Genomic DNA, 12393 nt, shown 5'->3' on the forward strand with positions numbered 1-12393 from the left:
TACTAGCTATTGATAAATATTATTGCTGTTGTTGTTGTTAGCAGCAGCAACCATGTAGCTCAGTGGACCGGTTGTAGTCAGGAAGACCCTAGTTCAAATACAGCCAGCTGTGTGACCCTGGGCAAGTCACTTCACCCTGTTTGCCTCAGTTTCCTCATCTGTAAAATTAGCTGGAGAAGGAAATGGAAAACCACTCTATTGTCTTTGTCAAGAAAACAGAGGGTCACGAAGAATTGGACACAACTAGAACAACAACTGTTATTATTTTATAGATGATCACTTGTTGAAGAAGTTGGGTGAGACAGTTAAGTAGTTCAATGGATGGAACAAAAGACCTGAAGCCAGCAAGACCTGAGTTCCAATTCTGTCTCTTTAAGTCTCAGTTTCTTCATCTGTAAAATAGAGATAATAAAAACACCTACAGAGTTGTTGTAAAAATCAAATGATAGGACATACAAAGTGTTTGCAAACCTTTTAAAAGCATTACCTAAATGCTAGCTGTTGTAGAGGAGACTGACCAGGGATGGGCTGTGAACTGGTCTGTGAAATTCTGGGCAATTTTCTTTCCCTCTTAGTAAAACGAGGGAGCTGGAGCCTATAACTCCTAAACTTCTTTCCAGGTCTATGTCTCTGACTACACAATAGACCTAGTAAATCAGCTTGGGAGATTTGGGGGGTTGGCTAGCAGCCCAGGGGGGCGGAGTCAACACCTACCAAGTGCGGAGGGATTGGCCAGTGAGGGGCTCTGAAGGGCGGGATCTCCAAACAACCTTCTTAATCTTTCTTCTGGACTAAGGCTTCGCTTACTCTGCTGAGCACCCTCTCTAGCAGGATGGCCCCTTCTGAGCGCCTAGTCTTGGTTCTGGGAGGAGCTGGGACTGTGGGCTCTGGGATTGTGAAGTCGCTTCTGGAGAAAGGTGAGGGATTTCAGGGAAAGTGTGATGGGTGGGATCATAGTCCCCAGTTGGGTAGGGACTCCCTGGGGGTGGAGAAAGCGGAAAAGGGGGAGGTTAGATAGAGGGTGAGGGTGTTGGAAAGGCCAACTGAGAAAGGATTTAGAGGTAGTAGGAACTGCAGTCTAACTTCTCATTTTACAGAAGTGGATACTGAGACCCAAAGAGGTCACACAGCTAGGAAGTAGCAAGCTGAGTTCCGAACCTAGGTCCTTTGACTACAAATCCAGTGTGCTTTCCACTACCTTGCTGGTGCCCTGCCTGAGGGATGCGAACTCTGCAGAATATCAGTACTCACTGCTCGTGGTCCTGGAAGGATACTCTCTCAGAACCTCCCGGGAAGGAGCTAAATACAAGTTTCTCATACCAACTCAGTACCAGGATTTCCATAGAGGCTCCTGGACAATGAGTTTGGTCAAGTGCTGCGTTTTTTCTTGAGTCTTTTCTTTTCCCATTGGACTTGGAGGGGGAAAGAGGTGCGGAGCTGGGATGGCCAGGAGCCTAGTGGAAGAACACCTTGGTTGTAGGTCAGTAGCCCAGCTCTCAGGACCAGACAGGACTAGAATTAGGGCTCAGGAAGTCACTTCCTCCCATTCCCTAACTCCCACACCCCATATTTGGATGACCCTTGGGTAGACTATTCAGATCTCCTGGATGTCAATTACTTACTCCATAAAGTGAAATGGTTGTTGGATTTCGACGTAGAAAATACCAATAGGGAGTATGTAATCCAGGGATTCTTAAACTGGGGTCCATGGATAGATGTCAGGGGGGTCCATGGACTTGGAAAGACGAAAAAATACATCTTCATTTTCACTAATATTTAATGAAATTCAGTAATTATGAATTTAAAAAATACTAATTATTCTGAAAAGGGTTCCATGGGTTTTCTCAGTCTGCCAAAGGGATGCATGAAACAAAAAAAGGGGAGGAAGAGTCTCTGATGTAGTCCAACTCTTTCATTTTAAAGATAAGGAAACTGAGACCCAAGTAAAGGAAGCCTTGTCTAAAATTAAAGGAAATAGCAGAACTGAGATTTGAACCCTGGTCTTCTCTAACTCTTTCTACTTTATCCTCTTAGTTGGATTGGATGGTTTCTGGGGTTCCTTCTAGTTCTAAATTTCTGGAATTTATTTGCTTCCTAATGAACTCAAGTCAGGTATAGACGGCCAGCTTTGACTGAGGGTCTTCTGGCCCAGCCCCTTGGCCAGTGGGATCCCACTCTGTAGATTCATGTTCCTAGGAGCCTTGGTCCTGATCTTACTCCACAACCACAGGGTTCCAGGTTGCTGTCATCTCCCGGGATGCTGCGCGCCTGGAGAAGCTTCGAAATTTCTTACCAGTAGAAGCTCACAACCGCCTGTTCACCATGGTCGGAGATGTTGGTGAGTCACCGCCTCAGGTATAGGGCGAGGCAGGGGTTTTGGGAGTGCCCAAGGCAGTAGGGGTTGGGCCTTGGGATTGTACCAAGAGGCAAATGTGAACTGTGTTCTGGGGAGAAATGAATGGGGAGGAGAGGGCAGAGACCAGTGCTGCAAACTGGAGGTGGAAAGGTAGGTAAGAACTTGCCTCTGAGCTCACTGGGTTCAACCCAGCCTTGACAGTCATAGGGTCCTACATTAGGACTGAATGGAACCCTAGATGTGGGGGAGTAATACTCTTAACCTTTTCTGTGTCCTGGACACCCTCAGTCAGGCTTAGAAAAGCCTGGACCCTTCCTCAAAATCATGTTCTTAAATGCACAAAACCAAATACATAGTATTATAAAGGAAACAAGTTCTATCAGAGTATAGTTATTAAAAAGTTTTTTTCTGCCACACTGTTGGAGGAATAGAAATTGGAACTCAAAACTTAAAAAAAAAAAAAAGTTAAAATTGTTTTAACATTTAATTGGGGAAAAAATAAAATATTATTTAAAAAATGTTTTTGAAGTTCACAGATCCAAGGCTGATTTTTGCTCTGGAGGTAGAGCAGTAGAAAAAGTGTTGGACTTGGTATCAGAAGGCCTGAGTTCTATTCCATATCTGATACCACCCAGGTGGTGCTTAATAAATACTGTTGGTTGACACAGAATCTGTTGAGGTGGGGAGAGATACGAGTTTGTATAGAGCATAAAGTACACAGAAAGGGATAATATGGAAAGGAGTCAGACTTAATAACATCCTTCCAGCTCTAAATCTGTGATCTAACTCCTTCATTTTACAGATCAGGAAACTGAGTCCTAGAGCTGCTTAACAAACAGCTCATTCAAAGCAGAGCTAGATTTCAATTCACATCACAGGCCTGAATTTTAGAATTGAAAAGGTTTTCAGTGACCACCTAATCTTACTCCCATCTGAAAAAGATGTCTGCAGCATGGGCCCTTGAGGACAGATCCAGAATTTTTTTCACTAAGTTCATTTGCAGATGGGGAAACTGAGGCCCAGAGAGGTTAAGCAATTGGCTCAAGGTCACAGAGAAAGTAAGTGTTGGAAGTGGGATTTGAACCCAGGTCCTGTGACTCTAGATTGGAGACATTGTACCACATCAAGAGACTATTCTGGGGCTCCCCGATTTCAGACAGCTCCAAAGGGCAATGTCGGGACAGGATCTCTCCATTGGCCATCTGACCCAGGAATGACAAGTGCAGAATACCCCTTCAGGTCCATATACTGGCACTCATCTTACTCGTAGAGGACTGAGGCTGTCTTCAGAGAACCTGCAGCTTTCTCAAAGACAGGACAAAGGAGGAGGAGGAGCTTGAGTCTCTTACCTGCTCCTGGTTCCTTTTCCCTCTCTAGGCACTGAGGATGGAGCCGAAGCAGCAAAGGCTGCCCTGCTGGGAGGAGGCAGGCAGGTCACGGATGTAGTGTCCTCCTTGGGCTTCAGCTGGTGGCAAGGGGGGGCACCCCATACCCAGAGCCTGCAGGAGCTACAACGGGTACGGAGGGACTGGGGGGGTGAGGGAGGAGGAAGGTAAGAGGAAAGCAGTAGCCAGGGATGGGGAAAGGCAGTGAGAATGGTGGATAACCCAAAGATCCCTCCTGCCTAGGTCCTGGAGACCTTGCTCCTGAGTACCTTCACTGCCTGGAAAGCCTTCTTTCCCCTGGTCTGGGAGAACCCTGGAGGGTCATACACCTTTATCACAGGTGAGGTTCCAGCCCTGGAACTGAACAATAAGTAAGGTGACCAACAAGGTCTTTGTCATTCTGGGGTCCCCTGGATGTTGGGGAAGCCTCAGAAGAGTCACTGTTGGGATTGTCCATCCTCTTTCCTTCCACCCCACAGCTGGATGCCCCGCTTCTGACCTACCTTTTTGTCCTTCCATTCTAGGGAGTGCAGGAGATCGTCTGCTCAGGCCAGGCACAGGCTTCCTGACCCTGGGGGCCTCAGGGGCCCTGGCCTTCAGCAGGGTGGTCCGTGAGGAATACCCTGATGTGCTCTGTAAGCTGAATGAGGTGAGGGGTCCTGGGGGAAATGTCTACGAATGGATGAGGGTCTGTAATGTGGTCTGGGGGCATCAAGAATCTGAGGTGGAGGCAAGGAGGGGGAAAACTAGAAATCTAACCATTGGGATTCCTGAAAGGCATCCGAATGCAACTAAACTATCTTGTGTTAGCTCTGGGAGAGATAGGAAGATTTTAGATAAGACACAGCTCCTGCCCTCAGGGAGTTTGTGATCTAGAAGAGGGATTAGGCACGAACACAGCTAGCCATAATACAAAATAATAACTGCTAAGTACATAAGAGACTGTTACTGTTATGTAAGGTCTACGGAGGAATCAGGGAATGTTTCATAGAGAAGGTAGCATTCCAGTTGAGTTTTTAAAAATTAGTATGAATTTGCAGAGCTATAATGGGTAACTTTTGTGCAATTTGCAGTATGTATGTTATGGAAGCTGTGTGCGCGCGCACGTGTGTGTGTGTGTGTGTGTGTGTGTGTGATGAATTCACTCAGAGAAACCAGGAAGTGCTGACAATATTCTTGCCTGTGCCTTCTAAATTTTCTACCTTGGAGCAAAACCTTGGTCCTACTTTATTATTTAGTCATTTTCAGTTATATCCAACTCTTTGTGACCCCTTTTGGGCTTTCTTGGCAGAGATGCTGGAGTGGTTTGCTATTTCTTCTCCAGTTCATTTTACAGATGAGGAAACTGAGGCAAACAGGGTTAAGTGACTTGCCCACAGCTCCATTTAGCATTTGAAGATAGAGGAAGTGGGGACTTCGTAAACATAGGGGAGAGCATAAAACAAAGGCATGGAGGCAAGAGAATCGCAGTGCCTAGGACACAGTGGGGGTTTAATGAATGCTTAACTTGACAGGGGGAGAATTATCTGGTTTGTATGGAGTATCCACAAAGAAGAATAATGTGAAATAAGTCCAGAATTGTGCAGGGCTTAGAACGTCAGGCAAAGGCATTTTGATCTTTGTTCGAAGACAGTGGGAGATTTTTAAACAGATGCATGACCATATGCATGCATGAGGAAAGTCAGTCTGACATCTGGTATGAAGGGAGGGTTAGAGGGGCAAAAATCGAGGTGGGAAAACCTGGACAGAGTTTCTGCAATTGTTCAGGTAGGTGACAGTTCTTTCCCATGTTAGTTTAAATCAACAAGCAGTTATTAAGTACCACTTATATACCAGGCCCCTTGATAGGTATCAGGGATACAAATACAGAAATGAAAGCCCTCCCTGCCCTTATTCTGTTGAAGGGAAGAGACATGTACCCAGGAAAGTAGATAGACCATACAGATGGAGGGGTGCTGCTTGGGGAAGCTTCTTGTAGGAGGATATACTTGAGCCGAGCCTTAAATGGGGCCCTCCCCGCCAGTTTACATTGAACTGTGTTCTATATGGGGAAGAGAGAGGCTGATGCTTGTCTTTCTTTGCCTCCCTAACACCCAGGTGAAGATCAGTATGGGCGTTGCCCTCCCTGAAGCCCTGGGTCCTGGCTGTGTCAGCCACCTGGAGGTGGGCCGGGCTGTGGCCTCCCTGGTGGAAAAGCTTGCTGTCTCACACACCGTGCTGTGTGTAAACTCCCCTGCTGACCTCCAGGTCTTGACCTCAGATGGGAAACTGTGACCCCTCCTTTCCTCCAGGAAGCTTGCACCCATCTCCAGCCGGCCAACATCAACACTCCTATGCATTCCTCTTCTCTGTGGAGTTCCCTTTTGGGATTGAGGATGCTTCTAAAAGCTCCCCTAGCCTGGACCATCCTTACATTGAATCTCCTGTTTTCTCTATCCCTTCCTCTTACTACCCAAAACCCTTCCAGGTGGAGCCTCAGGGGAGACCTGCTCTTTCTCCTGGGAATGGCGGCTGATTTGAAAAGGGAGGCAACAAGCAGAGTGGCTTGCAGACACAGAACCTTGCTAACACCAGGGAAAGGGCAGGAGCTAGAATTTTAACCTAGAACCTAGAATGTCAACATTTCTGAGGCCCATTGCTTTGGGCTATATGGGAGGAAGGCTCAGATGCTCCAGGCTTTGCTCTTGTAAGAAAGGATGCCCAATAAAAAAAGCTAACTCTCAAGAGCCCAGCCATTTTGATGTGGAACTCGTGGAGACCCCATGGTCTTGGAGGGAGGGTGGGGATAGGAGGACAGGAAGGAACCAAGCGAGAGAGGTGAAGCCTGGGGCTTTTCCCTTCCCCTCCAACTCAATCTGGACTCACACAGTACCGGAGTATTTACTAAGAAGTAGCGTCTGTAGCCATCTGAGCATCACCTCGTCTCCCTGACTCCTATCCCAGGGAGCCAGAGATCAAAGACAGGGTAAGAGCAGCTGAAAAGATGAGAAACCTAGAGAATGCTTCTCCCACACCATCAGCCCCTGGAGAGGAGTCCTTATCTAGTCCTAATTGCTTTCCCCTATATACTTCCCCCCATCCCATCCCACCATCCTCCTCTCCTCCATTCCCATTGCCTTCCACTTCCTAGAATACCTAACCTTCCTACTCTAATCCTTGGCTGGGCTGTTCCCAATGACGGCTTCTCTGATGTAGTTCCCCAGGCTGGAGTGGATATTATCACCAACCCACCCCCTTACCCCCTAGATGCCCAATATTTCTATCACTCATTTTGCTCTTTTAATAAAATTTATACAAATTCGAAGTTGCTTCTGATCCTTGGCTGGGGGTTTTCTGGGAGTGGGATCTCCTGAATCTTGCCCCTGCATAGGGCACCAAAAAGGAAATATAATACAACAAACATTCATCAGGAGCATAGTATGTACTGGGTACTGTCCTAGGTGCTGGGGATATAACCACAGAAACGAGTAAGTCTTCGAGGAGCTTACATTTGGGGGAAAACACATACACAAATGGACGCAAAATAAACATAATTTCACAGGTTCATGAGACCCTTGAGACGACAGGAGGAATAGGAGATATGAGAGTAGCAACCTTACTTTAGTATAATGCTTTTGTTTCACATTAGCTCATCTGATTCTCACAACAAATCACTGCTCTTAAAAATCATGACCTTGGATTCCGCCAAGGTCACAATGGAACTTTCCAATATCTTCCTATCCTATTGAAATGCTCAAGCAATGGATAAGTCAAGTGTAACCATGGTGACCAGATCCAATGCACATTTTTTTTTTACCTCGACTGCAGCAAAGCCTCCATTCTACTCCCTGATTGTCCCCTGCAGCAGCTTTCCCAGACCTTCTCTTTTCTTCCTTCCACACCACACCCTCATTCCAGTCCTCGAAACTGAACACTTGGCCTCTTACCTCTTTGAGAAAATAGAGGCACTTAGCCTTGAGTTAAGTCTTCTCCCCTTCTCTTTATCTCATAATCCCTAGACATCACACCCTCTCCTGTTTCTCCTCCCTTACTCCAGACTGATGAAGTGGTGACTCTTCTACCCAAGACTGATCCATCTACATGTACTCCTTCCTCCTCCCTCTTCTTTCCAGTAAATTGCTTGAACAATCATGTCTCCATAGCAGTCACTGCTGCCAACATGCCCTCCCAAGTCTCCCCATCCTTAAAAAGTCCTCACTAAGCTCCACTATCCCCTCAAGCTATTGTCTTATATCTCCCTTCCCCCAGCCAAATTGCTTGAAATATGTGCTTTTTTCATTGTTCCCACTTACTCTCCTCTAACTTGCTTCTTAACTCATCTGTTATGTCCAATTTTTCTTCTGTCATTTCCAGTCTCTTACAGTCTAGCTTCTGACCTTGTCTTGAAGCTGAAATTGCCTTCTCTAAAGTCACCAATGATCTGTTTGCTGGATTCCCTCAGTCTTTATCCTTCTCAATTTCTCTGACCACGATTCTGGAGGACTACACGATGAAACACGACACCCCTCCCGACGCAGAGGGGATGCACACAGACAAATAGACTTTTTGGACATAGTCAGTGCAGGAATTAGTTTTTCTTGACAAGGCATATTTGTTACAAGGGTTTGCTTTTTTGCTTTTTTCTTTTTGCACTTGTGAGGAGGAATGTGGGAAGAAGAGAAAATAGATTTTTGTTGTTTTCAAAAAATAAAATTTAATTTGAGAAAGAGTTAGCATTAGTCTTAGTAGAAGCAGAAGCAGTAAGCTCAAGTTCCTGTTCTTTTGCTCATGATGTTCAGCTTTTCATCTGCAAAATGGGTATAGCAACATATTCTAGTCTAGGGGTGAGATGTATAAACACGGATATCCATAGGTATGTGTAGATATATTGGCATATACATAATGTATAATTTGACAAAGGAGAGAGCCCTTAATAATTTTGGGGAACAAGAAAGACTTCTTATAGGAAATGGCACATGAGCTGAGCCTTAGAGGAAATTCAGGATTATAAGAGGAAAAGGGGGGAGCGAGGGCATTCAAGAAATGGAGTTAGGAGTGCTGAACTGAAAGAACAGTTGACAAGCCTGCTTGACTGGAACACAGAGTACATGAAGGGGAGTGATGTACAATGGCTGGAGTCAAATTGTGAAGTGATTTCAGTGCCAAGCTAGGGAATCTGTAATTTATCCTGGAGGTACTAAGGAGTCATTGAAAGTTCCTGAAACAGTAGAGTGACAGGATCAGTGCTTAAGGAAGATTATTTTGTCAGTTGTGTAGAGGGTAGATTGGAGCAGAGAGATCAGATGCCAGGATCCCAGTAAGGAGGCTGATGCAATATAGTTCAGATAAGAAGTGATTAGGGCTTGAACCAGAGTAATGGTTGGATAAGCTTATTGAGTAGGGATGGTTTCATTCTTTAAACTTGTATCTTCAGGATCTCCCAAGAACCTAATAAATGGCTGTTGATTGATCCAAGAGATATTGGAGAGGTAGCATTGATTAAACTTAGTAAATGATTGAATGCAAAAGTGAGAGTGAAAAATTAAGGATAACTCTCAGACTGTGAACCTGGATGTCTGCCCCCTCAATAAAAACAGGAAATTGAAAAGAGGCAGATTTAGAGGGGAAGGACATGAGTTCCACTTTTAATATCGTTGAGTTGGAGATGCCTCTTAGGACATCCAAGTGGAGGTGCCAATAGGCTGTTGGTAATGTGAGACTGGATTTCAGAAGAGTAACTAGGGCTGGATATAAAGATCTAGGAATTTTCTGCATAATGATGGCAGTGGAGCCCATGGGAACTAACCAGATCACAGAGTGGGTGAGTAAAGACAGAAAAGAAGAGGGTCCAGGACAAACATTTTGGACACATGCAAGGTTAGGTGGTGGGTGTCCAGCAAAGGGAACTAAGAAGGAATATTTGGACAAGTAGGAGACTAGAAGGACAGAGTCATGAAAATCCAGGAATACTTGGAAAACAGAATCAGATGGAGACATGGGTTGATTCATTGCCTGAATAGTGCAGAGAGATCAAGAAGAATGAACACTGAGAAGAGTCCATTGACTTTAGTACAGAGCAGTCTTAGCTGACCGATGAGGTTGCAGGCTGCAAGTGAGAGAAAGCACATGAAATGAGTGTGGGCAGCTGGGAACAAGTTTTGGAAAATGCTGAGTTTGAGACAAGGGTATCCAACTTGAATGAGAAGACCTGTAGTCTAATCTAGATAATGACATCATAATTCTGTTTCTACACAGAGTTGCATGGCTGGGGACAGGCTGCTTTTTACCTCTTGGAATTCCCTCCAAGATTATCTCCAATCTACACTGCATATAACTTCTTTGTATATAGCTATTTGCATGAAATCTCCCCTGTTAGAGGTGAGCTTTTTGGGGGTAGGGACTAGTTTTGCTTTGTTTGCTTTTCTTTAGATTCCTGTCACATACCTCAGTAGGTACTTAATAAATGCTTCTTGTCTTGACTTGACTCATTGGGCCTCAGTTTCCTGATCTATAAAATGGGAAAAATAGTACTTCAAGGGAAGGGGCTTTATAAACCTCAGAGTATGACCTAAGTGCTATTATTATTATTAGTATCATTCATTCAATACCTCTCCTCCACGCCAAGGGCCTGGCACATAGTAGGCATTCAAGAAATATTTGTCAATGTATTGTATTTTTAAGACTGGGTCTCCCTATCTTGCCCAGGCTGGAAGTGCAGGAGTTATTCATCAGTGACCTATCCCTTTCTGATCAGTAGAGTTGCTTCAACTTGCTCAATCTTGTCTTGGTCTTATTCACCCTCCTTAGGCAGCCTGGTGGCCTCCTGTTTCCCGGAGCTCATATTAATGTGTAACTTGAAGTGGACACCCCATCAGTCCTCGGTACTGCAGCTCAGAATTCCAGCACTCAAGAACTCCACCAGCTCCAAGTAGGATTACAGGTACAGGCCACCACACCAGCCTGATTTTCTTTTTCTAGTTGCAAGATTGTTTTCGCTGCAGACCCTGCTTATGTATTGGGGGAATATTTTGATCCTGTTTCCTCGTTAGACTGTGCTCCTCCTTTTTCACTTCCCCTCCATACAGATTCTGCACACTGATTTTACTCTCCCTCCTGGCTGCTCAAGAAAAGGAGTGCCTCACTGGTTGTGGGATGAGAGGGAAAGAACAAAAGCCATTGTTCTCAGTGGTGGTTTCCATGCCTCTCTGTGACCTTTGAGGCCTGGTGCAGTGCCAGAAACTTGGCAGTCACACAAAGCGCCAGGTTAGATCATCAGACCAAGCCTTAGTCTGGGGATGATGGGTGGTGACTCAGGTGGCAGGGCTGTAGGCCCAACCTGTCAGTCCTTGCCAGGAGGGCTTGCTTAGACCACACTCTAGAATGGAAGAGACAACTGAGTTCACTCAGGGACCTATTACTCTTGACCTCTCTGACCATGAATGGCTTACCTTTCTTACACCCTTGTCCTAATTCAAAGCTTGCCATGCAAGAGGGAGAGGGTGAGGCCAGGGTGGGTTTACCCTGAGGGCAATCTGAGGTATCAGGGTATCATACTAAGGTATACCCAGTGCTGTTCCAGGGGGAACCTCTCCTTTATTTATTTTGGAAGTTTTATGGATGTCTTTTGTTTTTATATCACCATCATTTCTGGATGTGGCTCTGGTGAGCCTTCTTACGGAACAGAAATAGCTGCTAAAATCCGGAACAGTCCCAGGCACATAGTAAGCACATAACAGATGCTCATTGATGTGACTGACAGCATACATAACATTTAGGGTTAGGGTCCTTCACGTCTCCAGTGAAATGGAGCAAGCATATGTCTTCATTTCTTCTCTGGGGCCAAGATTAGTCATTATACAACAGTGAAGAAGCCTGCTTTTTCTATTTTCCTGTGGATGGTTGTAATAGAGAAGGAAGAATTAGAGGCCTGACCATTCAGAAACTTGGAATTTGGTCTTATTTCATGGAGATTTGACTAAGCCATTGGAGTAAGCCCTAATAGATACTTTGCAGATTATCTAAGTGCAGAACATAAAAAGTACTAGTAGAACATCATGAGAGGAAATGGGGATAAAGGATTTTCCCATTCTTATGTGCTCACAGACCCCAGATAGGACCCTTGAAAGCATTATGGCATGGTGGAAAAAACAAGGACCAATTCAGGAAAATTGGTAACAAGTCCCAGTAACTAGCTATGTGATCTTGGGCCTCGCTGTGACTCAATTTCCTTACTTGTAAAGGGATCCAATGAGATAATCTCCAAGATCTCTTCTAGTTCTGTCATTCTGTGATTTGGGGGTCAGGCTTGGGAAAGGCAAGGGAATAGTAACAAGGGACCACCTTCCTGACTATTGTACTTTAGAGAACAGGGGCCTGGGCTGGTGACCAGGGGTAAGGTTTAGAAAGGGACTGAATGATCTGACAGAAGGCAGCCAGGCAGGAAGCTTGATTTTCAGGAGTTCAGACCTTCGTTGCTCACTCTCCCCCTCCTTAACTCCACCATTTTGCTACTTTTTGGAGCTCACCTCATTCTGGTGGAGCAAGACGCTGTCTTCTTGGTGGCAAGTGGTTACCCAGTAGCCACTGCCCTTTCCTCAGAGGAAATCCATAAACTGCCCTCTTCCCTTTGTTCTTTTTTGGACACACTTTCAGGACTATTCCTTCCCAGTCTCA

General features: G+C 45.3%; 1 protein-coding gene across 2 annotated transcripts; it reads left to right on the forward strand.

Moving 5' to 3' along the window:
* Window positions 1–772: 772 nt before the first annotated feature.
* On the forward strand, window positions 773–7045 carry LOC140521395 (uncharacterized). Of its 2 annotated transcripts, none has more exons than XM_072636380.1 (6): window positions 773–917; window positions 2231–2338; window positions 3734–3873; window positions 3985–4081; window positions 4266–4390; window positions 6209–7045. In XM_072636380.1, exons 1-6 carry the CDS (start codon window positions 833–835, stop codon window positions 6254–6256), a joined length of 603 nt encoding a protein of 200 aa, XP_072492481.1. In that variant the 5' UTR covers window positions 773–832; the 3' UTR covers window positions 6257–7045. The 2 variants fall into 2 exon arrangements, with proteins under 2 accessions (XP_072492481.1, XP_072492480.1); XM_072636379.1 differs by having other exon boundaries at window positions 774–917; window positions 5839–7045.
* Window positions 7046–12393: the final 5348 nt, after the last annotated feature.

Source organism: Notamacropus eugenii, chromosome 1 (genome assembly GCF_028372415.1).
Source record: "Notamacropus eugenii isolate mMacEug1 chromosome 1, mMacEug1.pri_v2, whole genome shotgun sequence".
Classification (NCBI taxonomy): Eukaryota; Metazoa; Chordata; class Mammalia; order Diprotodontia; family Macropodidae; genus Notamacropus; species Notamacropus eugenii.

Coding starts and splice junctions, on each gene's coding strand:
- LOC140521395 (XM_072636379.1), top strand. CDS start 833: ATGGCCCCTTCTGAGCGCCTAGTCTTGGTTCTGGGAGGAGCTGGGACT. Junction 3,874..3,984: donor GCCTGCAGGAGCTACAACGG/GTACGGAGGGAC, acceptor CCTCCTGCCTAG/GTCCTGGAGACCTTGCTCCT. Junction 4,082..4,265: donor GTCATACACCTTTATCACAG/GTGAGGTTCCAG, acceptor CTTCCATTCTAG/GGAGTGCAGGAGATCGTCTG.